Below are 16,696 nucleotides of genomic sequence, written 5' to 3' on the forward strand. Positions count from 1 at the left end.
TATTGCTGGTTCGTTGTACTTCGCCGGTTTGGCCTCAAGTTTGCTTACCGGCCAATTCGTGTTCGTGAAGAAGAATAAGTAAGACTGCTTTTATTACCAATCATGGCACTTTCATGTGGACCCCAGAAAAGGCGAAAAATGATAGATTGCCGAGCTTCGCGGCCTCAAGCAGAGTTGGTTTAATAAAATAAAATAATAAAAACTTTATTCACACCAAAGAAACAATACAAGACGCGGACGCGCCAAAGCCTCAATTGGGCTTGTAGGGCGCCGTCCGGCAGCAGCAACAACCTTTGTTACCAAATCAATTCTTTGTTTTGTGTACATTAAAACATATGCACTAGAGCTGTTCAAGCTCGGCAATAGCATCACGTAACTGTCTGCGAGTGTTCAAGTTGAAAACATTATCAGGCATCTCATTGAATATACATGGGATATAATATGACCTCATAGACATACCAAAATGAGTTCGCACTGCAGAGACAACATATCCAGAAACTTTTCTTAATGGGATTGGTTTAACGTTGTGGAACCGAAATTCAGAGTTCCAGAAATATCTGAGTACAGTGATTTGTTTGAACACAATGTCAAAGGAAGGCAGACCTGAAGAAAGGAATACACTTTGCTGTTTATGGGGTATTGAATAGATGACACTCTTAGCCATATTCTTGAGAATACGGTTTATCCTATTTTTCCATGTTGCAGAACATTTGAAGAAACAGCACATGCCATATCTCAGCAGAGAATACCCCAAAGACTGTGCAATTAAATGTCTTATGGCAAATGGCAGGTAGGCCCTTAGAGCATAGAGCAAGCATGCGACGCCTCTAAGCTTCTTACTGAGGTGTGCCATGTGTGTGTTCCAGGATAAATCACTGTCAAAGTAAATGCCAAGGTATTTCACGGACGGAACACATGTAATGGGGTAGCAAGAACATGCAGTGCAACTGGCGCTGTGCAAAAAAACCGCAGCGTTTTTCGGGATTGGCTTGTGTGCATTTCTAAAGCACACTAGATGAGTTTTTCGGGGGTCTATATCAATCAGGTTACATTGAAACCAATCATATAGATTACTAGCGTCCTGTTGAAGTTGACGGAGTGCGCAAGAAAAATCTGTATTAGATGAGATGAGGAGGGTGTCATCTGCATATTGATAAATCTGCGATGAAGTTATAATGCTGGGGAGGTCATTAACATAGAGATTAAATAAGAGGGGTGATAAGATGGATCCCTGGGGAACACCACTATATAAGTCTATAATTCTGCTTTGCACAGACCAAGGTCTGCTTTCAGACCAAAGGGACTTGTTCTAAATAAGGGGGGCAGGATTTGTGCAAAAAAAACTTACTGCTGGCGCCGCCTACCACGCAGTGCATCCCCTGAAGCCAAGCCTAGTGCAGTTCAGTGTGTCGAATGGTGTCACGCAGTTGTCCGATAGACGCGGGTTCGATCCCTGCAGCGGCGGTCGAATTTCGATACAGGGAAATTCTATAGGCCCGTGTACTGTGGGATGTCAGTACACGTTAAAGAACCCCAGGTGGTCGATATTTTCAGAGCCCTTAACTGCAGCGTCTGTCACAGCCTGAGTCGCTTTGGGACGTTAAACCCCATAAACCAAACCAAAACAGTCGTGTCGTGAGCCTGTGAGCTTGCGCAAAGTCGTTCTTATTACGTGAGCCTCGCCCAGGCTCCGCCAAATCTTTCTTCAGCCCTAAGCCCTCGCCTACGCCCTCAAAGCAGTGGTGACTGCGTCCTAGGTTTACACTAAGTGAGCGGTTTAGGGTTAAATCAATGTACCGCCCAAGACTTTGTTGAGGGAGGCAGGACCGTGAATCCAGCCTCTTTCGCCCACCACTGCAAGAGGAAGCGTATAGACGCTCCGCTGGTCAACTTTTTTTTATTCTTTTTTTTCGTGGTGGCCTCACGCTGCCTGTATGCGAAATTGTAGCGCAAAGTTCGAGAAAGAAATCGACATTTGGCTCCCTAAAGAATCCATTGGATAGGACAAGAGCACTTTCCAACTGCTGCCTATAGAGAGAAAAAGAGGTGCATCACTGTCGCACGGGCTTATAGAGCTGAAGGTTAATCACGTCGTTCACTGTCCAGCCGCCGCTCATTCTAGCCACGACCATTGCGTAGTAACGGTACGCCAACTAAGCCTGTACTGGCTGCTGAGATGAAAGCTGTAGAGGTTTCACATCTGCACGTGAATGGACTTCCAGCGGCCCGAAGTATAATTGTAACCGATGACACCTGCACCGTGCCGTTTGGAATAGAGATTTTTAATAATATAACCCACAGGATCCTTAAGAGTGCGTAACGCAAACGTTTAGGCGTACGCTGCGTTGTGAAAAGGTAGAATTATTTACAGAGTTGTTAAGCTGTGAGACTTTTTATATATTTTATTGTAGCAATTTCGGTCTTCTGTTCGCTAAAGTGAGTTGTTAAATGCTTAATGTCTCGGATTTATATATTTAACGGTTTAGGTTTAGGGGTTTTAACGTCCCAAAGCGACTTAGGCTATGAGGGACACTGTAGTGAAAGGCTCCGGAAATTTCAACCACCTGGGGTTCTTAACTTGCACTTACATCGCACAGTAATAGGCCTCTAGAATTTCGCCTCCATTGAAATTAGGCCATGGCAGCCGGGATCAAACCCGCATCTTATGGGTCAGCAGCCGAGCGCCATAACCACCGAATCACCGCGGCGGTTTCATATGTGTTAACCTTTTCGCCCTAACTACCTGCTAGTCATGAGATCCTGTCCGCCTGTGACATTCGATTATGCCAGGTGAAATGAAGACCGCGTTTGAGATGGTTGAGGAGTATTGGGGCCCATTCAGGAAGAATTGGAAATCAAGCCAGAATTCTGATCACAAATTCGTTTACTATAAGACGGGCTGACGGCTCACAAAAGTCACCACTGACTCGTCACCAGGAGAACGGCGCTTCTGAGTGTGCCGTGTCGAACACTCTTGGACAAAGATTTCGAAAATTGGGGCACTAAGATACTGGTATAGAAAGATTGAAGGTAATATGAAATTCTTCTGATTGTGGCAAAATCTTTTATAGCGCTTCTATCGCTTGCATCAAGCAGTAGGACTCTGATCGAAAACTAATCGGGAACGCTTTTGACGATAGCAAAAATTTTAATAGAAAAAAAAGAAGAAAATTAAATTTCGCTTGTTCAGGCTAGACGCCCTGCGGGTGGAAGGACTCATCCCGGAAAGCACACTACAGAGATAACTAGGCCGAAATTGCTCGATTGCGGCGACTGAAAGTGAGCCGTCCGTAAGTCGTTTGAAAAAAATGCTTACTACAGTGTTCCGAAATGTTTCCGCCGGAGTGCTACAAATTTTTCCATAAAGACTGTCAGCGGAACTATGAAACAACGTGCAGCAATTCTTTATTAACTCGGTTGAAATGCAGTCATAAATCTGGAAGGAAACATCTCTGTACCAACTGCAACTTCTTCGCAGCGCACAGTTGACAATTCTGTACATTCGCCGATTTTACACCATCGTCGAATAGACTGCCAGCATCGTTTCTAAGCTGGACACGAAGCAGGCGCCTCTTTTGCAAAAGGCACATCTTTTTATGAATATTCCTACATATCGGAATGTTACTTGAGCGGCTCATTCACTCAACGTCGTCTTGTCCACTACACTACGACTACTGAAACTTTTCCAGAGGAAACAATACGGGACATAAGCGTACTTCGAGAGCTTCTACCGATGCTTACTTCGTATACTTCATACTTGACTACTGTCTTTCTAGCATATCTATTGGACTTTCAGTATTCAATTATTCGATAAATATTCAGTACTCAATTATTCTCGCCAGACACATTCTCATTTCCCCTTCCATCCAGCGCCCCTGCAACCAGCAAAATCACAAAAACAGAAGCTGTGTACATTGCTTCAAAAGCACCAGCGAGAACTATAATCCGAAAACGTTGTCAGTCCAGCGCTCGCTGGGACACCCCTGTGGCTGAGGTGTTTTGCTCCGGAGACGAGAGGACCACGGAGCCACCTTGAGGTCGGCTTCTGGTTTCATCAGCTCCGAATTCTGTCGGTCGTGCGGGAGGTCGATAATGTTGGCTCCCCGCTTCCGATGCAGGCGTGGAGCGTACGCTGACCGTCGCCGAGTCTTTTCCACTCGGTTGAGACTCCTGCACCGTTGGAAGTATGACAATGATGGGGCTATAGTATTTAACCAGAATTCTTCGTGCGCTTTTAATGCAGCCTCCTTTTTAAAAGTAGTCACGATTCCTGCCGCTCTAAGTACCATCAGTGCTTTGATCCTTCTTGTGGCAGCCGCTCTTCCACATGTTCCTTTAAAATTTCGAAACCACAGCAGCATAGGCGGCTTTCGCCTAGCAGAATGGCGCCGGCTGAACACCTCGCTTAAGCCTGGTGAACAAAGGATACGCCCTGCAATATGAACAAAGAATTTCAAGCCGTGCGCAAAGCCCCTTGTTCGGTCATGCCATTCATAAAGGCCTGACAGAGAGAGTCCGGAGGCGGCAGTTTACCTACGGCCGTGAATCAATCTTGCCCAAGGAGGGATATTACTCCATCCGTCCTTTGGCAAAGCATTTCAGTAGCGGACCCCTTTTTCATCATTCACGAGAGCGCTTAATTCATATAGTCACCAGTGTTAGTAAAAGGTACAAAATGAAGCGGAGCAAGGAGATCAACCCACACCCAGTGACGATGACAATACTGTTGAAGTTTGAATAAATATGTTTGACTCAGGCCAAAACTACAGTTGAAGCCGGTTCCATCGCCTTCGTGCGGTACGCATGAGTCAACACCCTCTAGAACTTTCAAGTATCTCCCATTGTTTCATCATATCAGTTTGCAGTAATCAACCTACTAATCCACCCTAGTCAACCGCCAAGAAAACCCACTAATCCATTTTAATCCATTTTCTGGGGGACGGAAACTTCCAGAGTTATGATGGTCTGGAAATGTGGGGGATGGGCCAAGTTCCAAGCTTCTAGGGTGTTCAGATTTTCCAAATTGGCGGTGCCGTATGACTGCTCCAGTAAGGCTCACATGGCGTTGATGACGTAGCGACCCTAGATTGTGGCAAGTCTTAATATCACTACTGCACACTGGTGCAGCGTTTAAGTTATGCGCCAATGCGCAGGCAGGTGGCTGTTCACCAGTTGGGCTTCGCAGCCTGAAGTCGCACTTCGCGATCTGCTAAGAAGCTCACGTGCAGCGCCATGCTGTGGATGCGGCGACTGCATTGAATTGCCTTCTTCAATTTCATTGCCGCGCGCCCCGGAGGGGAGTTAGTTCACAACCGAGTGAACAGGCTGCCACGTGCCATGCTGGCCAGGTTGTCTTGACGTCACAAGGTGCTGTGAACTGTCTCTACCGATCGGGGAATTAGTGCTCATTGGAGATCAAAGGAAAATGGCTTTTTTTGCATTGAACCCAACCGTGATTTCTATGACAGAAAATACTCGAGTGTTCTTACCACAAAAAAAAAGAGTATCGAAATCGATCTGTACCGATTCCTTCTCCTGTCCAGCCTACCGTGCTAAAATATCTGCTTTTTCGCCAAATGAGGCCAGTAGAGAGAAAGCACCGTAAATTTCAACTAGCGGTTCTGTAAGCACACTCGCAGTTCCTCTAGAAATACATACAGGTAAGAATGTGCAAGACATCTACACAAACTAATCATCTATCTGACTTAGCTGTTTGTTTTTATTTTTCCAAAAATTCTTTTTCCTGATTTGAGAGCTCGATAGAAGGCACGCTTACACATGGCCCTTCTTTTGCACAAAAGGTTGCACAAAGACACGACGTAAAAGTTGTTTTTTCAGCACCCAAAAAATTGAAAGCAATGTGCGCGAAAGTAAACGACGAAGACAATGCCGAGAAAGAGGTGTCATGTGGCGTCAAACATGAGACAAAGTTCGTGGAATGCCGCGAAGGTGTTGTGTATAAGATACCGCTATCATGCGGGCAAACGTACGTTGGCCAGACCAGTAGGTGCCTCAATGAGAGGCTCAGAGAACATAGGCGCAACTGCAGTCTTGTCAACTCACCGGGAAATCTGGCAGCGCATTGCGCCAGATGCAAAAATTGCACACCTCACTTTAAGCAGACAGCAATACTGCTCGGTTCAAGAGAGAAGCTAATCAGGGAACTTTGGGAAGCATACTGCATACAATCAGGAAAAGAAGGGCCATGTGTAATCATCTAATTCGACTAAACCAAGCATAGCGCTTATTCCCTTGAGTCTATAGGAAATTTTATCATTTCCTTTCTACCAACAATACACTGCAAAACGCGCCCCTTGCGATCCTTGGGCCTAAATAACAGTTTACTCTTCAACATTGCGCGCACGAAGCTGAAGTAACCTTGAATCCTTTTGTGAAAATATTATGTGCATTGCGAGACCAACGTTCATCACGCGGTCAAATATATCCCACATTCGACGCTGCTCAGACCTCAGTCGGTTTACGCGAGAACCTATAATGTTGTTTACGTACAATACAGCTTCCTCACAGCCAGTGAACCCAGCAATTAAATCAATACCTTCCTTGCCCAAAATCAATACACCCTAGCCCAAAATTTATGCTACAAATGTCAACACCTACCCGCTTTGTTGCCGTCAGTACTGTTTTAGAATCCGCTAAATCCGCCAAGAGTTGGTGGCGCACCGCGGATTCCTTGGTCTTCAGCACGAATGTCAGAAAACATCAAAAAAGTATTCGCGTGGTCTGGTCAGTACCATGTAGATATTTGCAGCGAAGTGTTAGCAGCATGAATCCAAACATTAGTAGTTGTTTTCAGCTAGCATACGAAATAAAACGCGACAATATGGTGGCTGTATGCTTCCACAGGGCAGCTCTGAACAGACCATATCTTATTCTAGATTTGAAGCAGGCCAAGATTCTCAATTAAATAAATGTAGCTAGTTTTCTATGAAATAAATTCACAACCTAACCTCTTTCACACCCGTGAATATAACAAATATGTCCACTGTTTATACAACGGCTAAGCACTCCTTTACCACTTACGTTGTGTAATCACCATCTGCTTGCAATCATTGAACTGTCTCGCTAGGTTTGTATCGCACAACGCACCTTCATCTGTTCCTCTCCGGTTCCAACAGCACGAACAATTACTCTTCCTATTGAGTTACGGTAGAAGATAGCAAGACTACAATTTGGAATTATTGATGTGGAATTACGCTGACGTAATCCTTTCAAATAATCAGAATCGTTACGTGAATACACATTTTGGCGACTATCTTGTAATCCTCTCGTGCATAATTATAGCCGAAAAATGTTCCTCGTATTTTTTGTTTCAGCGTGCACAAAGTGTTTATCAATATTCATTGTTGTGCTTTCTGATCCAGTACAGATCTAAATACGAGTACGCTGCCGTGGTTCATTTAACGGCGGGAAACCCAAAGGCAACGACGATCGGCAGTGCGACGATTTCTGCAGCTTGACTAAATTGCCCTGAGGCAAGAGTTTCTGAAGGAATTTCGCCGGAACGAACGTCCATTACAATTTTCTGGCATGCCAACAATGGCAAGCCAATAAAGAAAGCATAGGAAAGCGTCATTACTTTAAGGGATGTTTTTTGGGTACTTCCGATCACGGCGGTGGCGCAGGCGCCATCAGATACGAGTGGGAGAACACTTCGCTGGAGGCAGTGTGGCGGTCCAAAGGCGGTCCTAAGGGGGGGGGGGGGGGTGCCCCCCCCCAAAAAAAAAAAAGCCTTTGCACATTTTCCTGAACGTCCGTTCTCGGACTCTCATAGGGCGAGATATGATTTTTGACGTAGAAATGGAAAGCGTTTTCGTCTGTGATGCGTCAAGCAGTCCCCTACTTTGTACGTTCACAAGTCGGGCCTGCGTTGCTTTCTTTTACTTTTGCGGCCGAGGTGGCCACGGCGCCGGTTGTTCGCAGGCATGTCGCGGCGCGGCGGCGATTATTTTGTTGTTTGTGTTGTTTGTGTGTGTTTTGTGTTGTTCTTTGCTGAATTAAAGGGGTTTGTTAAGGATCTTGTCTACGCCTCATGCCTCCAGTCCACGGCTAGTGACAAGTGGCCCCTATCACAGTCAGCAGTCGAATCTCTTCTTTGGCACGCGGGTTTGAGAACTTTGTCTCTCCTCCCCCTCCAAACTTAAGGAGAGTGCAGTGAAGGGCAGGTTGGCCCGGTTAGTTATAACTTCGGCTTCAGTCAACCATCAGTCGCGCACAAAATCATGACAGTTAGTCGGTGCCTTATTTCACACAATTTTACGTTCTACAGGTTTATTTATTTATTTGGTTGGTTGGTTTATGGGGTTTAACGTCCCAAAGCGACTAAGGCTATGAGAGACGCCGTAGTGGAGGGCTCCGGAAATTTCGACCACCTGGGGTTCTTTAACGTGCACTGACATCGCACAGTACACGGGCCTCTAGAATTTCTCCTCCAAAGAAATTCCACCGCCACTGCCGGGATCGAACCCGCGTCTTTCGGGTCAGCAGCCGAGCACCATAACCACTGAGCCACCGCGGCGGCTCCTTATTTATTTATGTATTTATTTATTTATTTATTTATTTATTTAAGTACCTCAAAGACCCCAAACAAGTGGCATTACATGAGGAGTGGGTTTTACCGAAATATCAACAAAAACGAGCATATTCTGTACAATGCCAAAATCAAGGTTCAAAATACGAATGAAACAGGCAAACAGCTCAGACAATCAAGATGCAAAATGCTCAAATGCTTTCTAATACAAGAAAAAAAAAGACAAGAATAAAAGACAGCAAGAAGCGCTGAACGTTGGGTAAAAATTCAATAACGGATTAGAGTACAGTAAAAACCGCATAGTAAAATAAAGTGCAATAGGTAAACGTTAGAGGCGAACGGTACACGGAAACCTAAAATGTGTCTAAAGATTTGAGCTTATCTTTGAATTCAAACATGTCTTCTATTATTACAGAGGCATTTTGAAGGCCGCTCCAATCTTTTGCTGTTCGGATGAAGAAAGGCTGCACAAATGTTTGTGTTTTTGGGCAGGGTTATGACACCTGTTGACTGTTTTTGTGACGAGCTCAAAACAGGTAGTGTTTTCTGACGTAGGTGCTTAACCGAAATTAATAGTAGAAACGACGAAAAAGGGCTAAACTGGCTGGTTTTCGACGGTGCTTTAATAATGGCAAGCTGGATCGGTTCTTCAGATCGGTTACACTTGTGTAGGATGAATAATCGGAATGAACAAATCTAATAGCGTGATTTTGTTAGTTTCTATGCTCTCAGAAAGGAATTCTTCATGTGGTTTCCAAGGCATATTCCTAATTTGGGCGCATTAATTTTGTGTAGGCTAATAATTATAAATGTGCTGGGGCAAGCTTCATTGAGCGTTGAAGATAGCCAAAGGATCGGCTGGATGCTGCAGTGATCTGGTTGATGTGCGTGGACCACGTAGGATCGTCATACGGGTGTAATCCAAGATATTTGTATGCTTTAGTAGCATGCAAACGAGAACCGCAGATAAAACTAGCTATGGGGTATTAAGTTGGAGCGTCTATGGAAATGCATGACCTTACACTTAGCAATATTTAAAGACATTTGCCATTTTTCACGCCAGTTTCCTACTGCTACAGTAACTCATGTTGTTAGCTAATACTGTCTTACAACAGTGTTAGTTATGCAACAGACTAGTCATGCGTGACTGTCGAGGTATAGTGGTCATGCCGTGCCCTCAAAGTTACTTTTGCGCTTCATGACTGGCACTGTCATTCAATTTGAAATATTGTGAGATAAATATGTCTGTTTCGTTTGTGTGTTTTATGGGTGTTTAACGTCCCAGAACGGCTCAAGCTGTGAGGGACGCCGCAACTACGGGCTAATGATATTTCGGCCGCCTGGGGTTCTTTAACGTGGACTGACATCGCTCAGTACGCTGGCCGGAAGAATTTTTCCTCGATCGAAATTCGACCGCCGCGTAAATATATATGAATTATATAAGTTAATGGTTACGTGATCAATATTCATATATAAATCATAAATAGATATGAGTTACATATGAATATTGTTCACGTAACCGTTGGCATTCAAAGCATGAGTTGTGGTAGAACATCTTATCGTTCGCCATCGATTTTTCAACAAGAAAGTGCAGAAAAATACTTTACAAATAGAACGTAAATAAAAAAATCGTTCTTTCTACTTTTTTTGTTTTTTTTTAAATACGGAAGTCCGTCCGCCCCCCATAGAACCAATCGCTGGGACCGCCACTGGCTGGAGGTGAAGATGACTCACTCTTGACGTCAAACGGCACTGCGCACACTTATCATTATGAAAGCATATATCGTTCAAGGCGACCACATTGCTTCTGAAAGATGAACATGGGCGTGTAATTCAACCTATCATTCACATGGGTTGCTTGGAACGCAATGCATCACATTTAAAAGCGGCAAGGCAGAGTGAGTGAGTGAGTGAGTGAGTGAGTGAGTGAGTGAGTGAGTGAGTGAGTGAGTGAGTGAGTGAGTGAGTGAGTGAGTGAGTGAGTGAGTGAGTGAGTGAGTGAGTGAGTGAGTGAGTGAGTGAGTGAGTGAGTGAGTGAGTGAGTGAGTGAGTGAGTGAGTGAGTGAGTGAGTGAGTGAGTGAGTGAGTGAGTGAGTGAGTGAGTGAGTGAGTGAGTGAGTGAGTGAGTGAGTGAGTGAGTGAGTGAGTGAGTGAGTGAGTGAGTGAGTGAGTGAGTGAGTGAGTGAGTGAGTGAGTGAGTGAGTGAGTGAGTGAGTGAGTGAGTGAGTGAGTGAGTGAGTGAGTGAGTGAGTGAGTGAGTGAGTGAGTGAGTGAGTGAGTGAGTGAGTGAGTGAGTGAGTGAGTGAGTGAGTGAGTGAGTGAGTGAGTGAGTGAGTGAGTGAGTGAGTGAGTGAGTGAGTGAGTGAGTGAGTGCGTGAGTGAGTGAGTGAGTGGAATAGTTAAGTACGAAAGCACTATTCCGATTAATAATCCCCGAGCAAGAATTTACTATGTTACTATGTTTGCATGCTTGCGGAGTTTGTAAGTTTATAACAAGTGAAATAAATAAAAAAAGTCAAATATCCGCGACTGGGATTCTAAGCCGCGGCGGCGCGATCAGATCAGCTTCGCTGGCCAATGCGCGAGAGCACTGGGCTATCACCGCAGCCGCACAGGCCAGTAGTTAAACTGCAACACATTCTCGCTCTGTGCACTGCACATCGTCTTGTTCTTTAGCTAATAGTACCATCGAACTAGTATTCATGCTTTGAGCCCTGTGGCACAGCGACAAACAGATGTGGGTTGCATGCGTTAGAGTGGACCACGCTGCGGCAGACACAGAGCATTAGAGCAATACGCGTTGGCGTTGACAACATGGCTGCAGAAGCGGGGCAGTGGAGCATATATGTCGCCGGCTTACATTGGGTAAATAAGCATTGACAATGAAAGACGGCAGATTTTATTCAGCATTTGAATTATCCAGATTATAGTGTTGTTGTGGATTATTATCAATTTGCATCTCTGCGATATTTTTATTTTATTCAATCATATTGTATTGGTGGCAAAGTTGTTCTACATCTCTTCTCTGCGTAATTTCTTTTCGGAACTTTATTATGTGAGCAAACCATCCTTTTCTGTGATTTGTTCTTACAGCTGGTTGACTGATTTCGTACGCTGTGCACTGTTTAAAAAATCTTTTTTTAAATCCGCTCGGATTGGTCTGCTACATTTTTATTATTTGTATGCCACTCCTGCTTGGGCCACTCCAAAGCCTGCATTAATGTGCAAGTAAATAAGTAAATAAATAAAAAACAAATAAATAATGATATAAAAGTTGACAATGCGCATAACTGGCACCCTGAGTCAGTGAACACCTCCATCGCACTTTCAGGTAGTACGTCACGGTGGTGTTCACCTGCAAAAAACTGTGCCTGCGCACAGTTTTTCATGCTTATCAATGCCGAACCACCAGCCAGTTTTGTTTCAGGCCCCATTTACTCAATCCTTAAGAACATTTGTCCTGGTGAGCCACACCAGGGCTCGGTTGGACGTAAATGAATAAACATACATGCGCGACGTGTCTAGTTGGAGAGGGCAGAGAGAGGGCTCAATGTCAAGTACTGAGATCGTCTAGATATCCCTCACGGGAATAAACTTCTATAGGAAGGAGGTGCGAGAGACGAAAATCTGGCGATCGGTTGGCGCGAGTGAAGGTAGACATGAAGTACATTTCACCGACGAAGAGCGCACACTTCGCTGTAGCCACTAGTGACATACATTTCTGTGGGTTAATAAATCGGCTAACCGACAGTTAGCTTTCGAAGCTACCCTGTCTCTACCAGGTTGCTGTTTGCTCCATGAATTGAAAACTCTTTGCCTCTTAATTAGGTTGCTGTCATACGGAGCAGGGTGAGCGTTGTGAAACAAATAGAGGTGCGCCAAAATTATACAAGGCGTTCAAAAGAGTACTCTGATCACCTGTATTAATGTAAATAAATTGCGTTATACTAATGAATACTCTTTATTTTAATTCCTCGGCTGCATGCAGCGTCCCGTTAGCAAAGGTCAAGTGATTTAGCCTTCGTCCCGCGCTTTCATGGGGCCTTGCGTCTAATCTGTGTGCTAGCTTAAGGCGAGGTCCCCCTAAAGGAAGCGAATGCTCCCTTTTAGGCTACATTCGCGACAGCATTCTGCGAGTTTTTCGTGTTCTAACAGCACAATTTAGGCTTAATGCGCCCTCTGTCAATCGAAGCACACGACTGTAGTGTAGCTGCAGTACCAACTGCACAAAATGTGGTAATGCAGATGATGGCGTCAGCAGTTTCTTTGCGTGCAACCTCGACGGAAGTTGCGCACTGAGAAATTAAACCAGGACGCGCCTCCGAGCTCTGATTCCACAAACGCTGAATACACGGAGGTCCGAGTGAAAAACTCGAACACTCGGTTCGAATACTTGTCGCTAGATAGCCTCGAACCAGAGAAGTATTCTGAGAAGTGCTGGGAAGTCGTATGACGCCATCGCAACGGTGTACCAGGAATGGTTGCGTCCAATTTTGACATAAAAATTGTTTCTTGAAGAAATAAAATGACGCAATAACTGTCTCACATCTCAGTGGACACCTTAAACGCGCCTAAAGGGAAGGCGTAAAGATTCTAGGAAGGCATGCAATTGAAGGTGCACATGTCGTCGGTTAGAGTCTCTCTCACAAGATAGGCTGCAGCTTGACTAGCACATGTGCGCTATATGCAATGAGTCATCGTATGAAAACATCCAGAATGCTGCACGACAAACGGTTATGCAAATTTGGTACGAATGTAGTTGGGAACACAGGCGCCCCATTGAGGTAAGCCAGTAGGGAGTATATAAGACAAACGAAAATACAAAACATGGTCTGAATCGGCGTTCCTCAGCTTGCTGTGTGTGTTCTATGGCCGCTTGATGACATGGTACTATTTTTATTGCCACCACTGGTGTTTTCTTTACCATCGGCGGGTACCCACCCAAACACACACTAACAAACTAAACACGACGCCGGTTTTTCTCGTAATGGGGCCGGTAAGCCTTTACGTCTTAAAGCGAACGAAGAAAGATAAATTAAACTTCGCACACTGCACTTGTATGTTGTCCTTCCCAAGAGGGAAAAACATTGATGTTGTGCACGCCGATACTAAGCTGATATTCATGCCCGATAGAGCCAAATTTTCCTATATTTAAAAGGCTGCCGCTCAAGTACAATTTAACGAAAGCACATTCTGATAAGATATAATGCAAGATACACTAATAACCTTATATAGGACACACAAACTTACCTAAGTGGCTAATTCAGATTTGTTCTCTGCAATAGGCCATATCAACGACACTTCCGACTTCGTGATCTGCAATAGCACCTCTTGTGCTGATAGATAATAAATCTGCACTAAAGCGGTGTGCATCGATTCACAAAGTAAAGATTAAGCTTGCGAGTGATGCCTACGTTGTGCGGCTTTAACAAGAAAAACGTGCAAAATGCTCACACGAACGTAGCCGTAAATGAAGAAGTCGCGCTGCAGGAATGAAACACCGGCCTTAGCGCGCAAGAAATTGACTTCAAACAACTTACGGCGTTCCTTCCAAAGGCGAAGCACGCGGCGGCTCCTATCAGCAGTGCGAGCACGATGGAGAACGCGATGGCGTTTTTACCCTCGAACTGCTGCTTCCACTGGGCGAAGTGGACGTCTTGGTATGCGTCGTCTTCGGGGGAGCTTGGCGGACTGTCCAATCTTAGCACGTACACGACGCTGCGGGAGGGATAATGCACCTGATTCGTTTTGCTTTGTCTTCAGACGCAAAGAGTTATTCGTTTCGATCTTATGCTAGGAAAAGGAAGGCAATTTTTCCAGAAACCATTGCACATTTCACCATCGTTCAAAAGTACCTGTACCACATGGTAAATAAAGCACACCCAGAGCTAGAGATATATGGACAGTGGCCGATACGTTTGAGACTACAGGGCCTCGTTACACTCCAGGCAGTGTAGAAGAACTGCTAGATGCTCAAATACCAGCTGTGGCAACGTCTGCACCAACCCTCGCATGTTTAGCGTAGGCTGCCTATGAACGCGAAAGAAGCGCAGCTTATCACCTTCAATTCATAACACAAGCGAGATGCCTAACAAAACGCCTGCAGAGGGATGTAGAATCACAGGTTTGGAGATGCAGCAACAGCCTGGCCACGACGGCCGTGTTTAAATGACTGCGAAGTCCAAATGACGCCGTTAGGCAGTTCTGTATGAGTGCAAATTGAAGAACCCCAGGTTGTCAAAATTATTACCGAGCACTACAATGCGACGCCTCAATGTATCGTCTTTGTTGCGCTCTCTGTCTCGTCCGTTCCCTGTGAACTTTTGAAGAAGACTTTACATGAACACAAACAAAAAGAGAAGATGACTAGCACAAGCGCTACGTAGAGCCTTGTTTAAGATATTAACATGCAGAACCAACTGTCCCGGCAACAAACGCTACTGCAGTACCGCCTTTGTCTATGATACACAGCCAAAGAAGTTCGATTCCAAGCTACGTAGTGGGGCTCTCAAGCCCATTTGGCAATTTCAAGTTTAGCAGGATCGAGGACGCGAGTTGCCCCCATGAAGGTGAAAAACCAGCCGTTTTGTTGGGTCCGCAAGGAAATTCTTGGGCTGTATATTTTAACAAATACTGTACATTCCATCCGATCGTGGCACACATAGTTTTCCACAGATGGCAAGATTATTAATCTGCCTTTCCTTTCCTCACAACTCGTTCGTAATTAAAATTCTAAAGTATTTGAAAACTGGGTATTCAAGGCGGAAGGTTCGACACAAAAGTCACATCCTCCAATCAAGCCGTTCTCTTTATCTGTACGTGATGTCCCATTTTGTCCCGAGTGCGTTAAAGTAAGCAAGAAACAACACCTCCAGCAGCGCCTACCTGTCGTTCCTCGGCCCCTTGCGTCCTTTGCGAATCCACTGCCGAACAAAATTCATTGCTGGGGTGCTAGGCTCCGCTGAAGGGCACAGGCCTCTCTTCTTCCTCGCCATCTTAGCGCTCCTCCCCTCGAGCACCGACAGAAGAGGTAGAAACACTAGCGCCGCCAAAATTATTGTATCGTGACAATTGTCTGTGTAGTGTGTTTTGGCCACAGGTGGCTGCGGTTATACGAAACATGCCCGATAACAACGACCCGAAGAAAAGAACTCATAAAAACATTAGATATAAGTATCAAATGCACAAAACCCGAAGTCATGAAAACAATGCATGTAGCGCCGAATATTGTCATAGAACAAACGTGTCACGCTAACGTTTCCACCCGAATGCAACTTTCATCCAACGCTATTACTTTTGAAAATTCCCTTAACTGGCCCGAAGAAACTCATCGCTTGATGAGCAGCGATCCTGTACGAGCTAGAAAGATGTTGAATTTGTTGTTAAGCTATTTAATTTGTGCGACACGTATCGTCTGTTTATTCCATATACTTTTCATAAATCAGGAAGTGAGCGCCGAGCTGAAAAGAGATTCCTCAAGAAATTTACGGCAGAGCCGGAAGGAGTGGTCCCTTTATCCGCCAACGTCAGAGCGTGAATCCATTGCACGATACGTTCATGCACGCGCCATTAGCGACTTTGAAGTAAAGAAAGAAAGATAATGGCGGTATTTTTCAAATTCATATGTGCTTTACGATCGATGGCGCCACCGCCAGCATCGAAATATCGGGCAAACACGCAGCCTAGCGAGAGAAAAAAGCAGTTTTTGGTGCACTTTTAATACTTTTTTAAACCACCTTCTTGCGCTCACTACGATGAGCTTCCGCGCTTTGTCGAAACCACGCGTGGCCTGCGTCAGGTATCTGGGCGACGCCAAGAGAAGCTAAGCAGTTCATGTTATCAGTCAAACACCGGCCTCTAATCGTTCAAAATATAATCTTGCCGGTGTAGCTGCCCAAGCAGCTTACGGCAGCAGTTTTTAGTCGACGAATGGAACAGTTGCAGGGGCCACATGGGCAGCGAAAGTTCCCTATAGCCCTCAAGGGCGAATAGAATGCTCTACAGTTTAGCTGGAGTGGTAAGGCAAGCTTACTGCGGAGTAGCAGCACCGCTCAAGAATGATGCCTCCAGGGAATTCAATCAGCTTTATCTGTTCATTTTTGGAAGAGGCGGAAGTAATTAATGTCTGATTTTTTTTAGGGTAGCCTG

General features: G+C 45.0%; 1 protein-coding gene across 1 annotated transcript; it reads right to left on the reverse strand.

Moving 5' to 3' along the window:
* Positions 1-2,673: 2,673 nt before the first annotated feature.
* On the reverse strand, positions 2,674-15,489 carry LOC149361966 (uncharacterized). Its single transcript, XM_089569631.1, has 4 exons — positions 15,434-15,489; positions 14,089-14,266; positions 6,619-6,696; positions 2,674-4,170 (listed from the first exon to the last, which is right to left on the reverse strand). Exons 1-4 carry the CDS (start codon positions 15,487-15,489, stop codon positions 3,958-3,960), a joined length of 525 nt encoding a protein of 174 aa, XP_089425757.1. The 3' UTR covers positions 2,674-3,957.
* Between the last annotated feature and the right edge of the window lie 1,207 nt (positions 15,490-16,696).

This window comes from Amblyomma mixtum, chromosome 2 (assembly GCF_055824585.1).
Source record: "Amblyomma mixtum isolate Tamu chromosome 2, ASM5582458v1, whole genome shotgun sequence".
Lineage (NCBI taxonomy): Eukaryota > Metazoa > Arthropoda > Arachnida > Ixodida > Ixodidae > Amblyomma > Amblyomma mixtum.

Excerpts from the sequence above, each read along its gene's own strand:
- LOC149361966 (XM_089569631.1), bottom strand. The coding sequence starts at position 15,489 with ATGAATTTTGTTCGGCAGTGGATTCGCAAAGGACGCAAGGGGCCGAGG. Across the intron at positions 14,267-15,433 it reads AAGGGGCCGAGGAACGACAG|CGTCGTGTACGTGCTAAGAT; the intron begins GTAGGCGCTGCT and ends TCCCTCCCGCAG. Across the intron at positions 4,171-6,618 it reads TACTGACGGCAACAAAGCGG|GAGTCTCAACCGAGTGGAAA; the intron begins GTAGGTGTTGAC and ends CCAACGGTGCAG.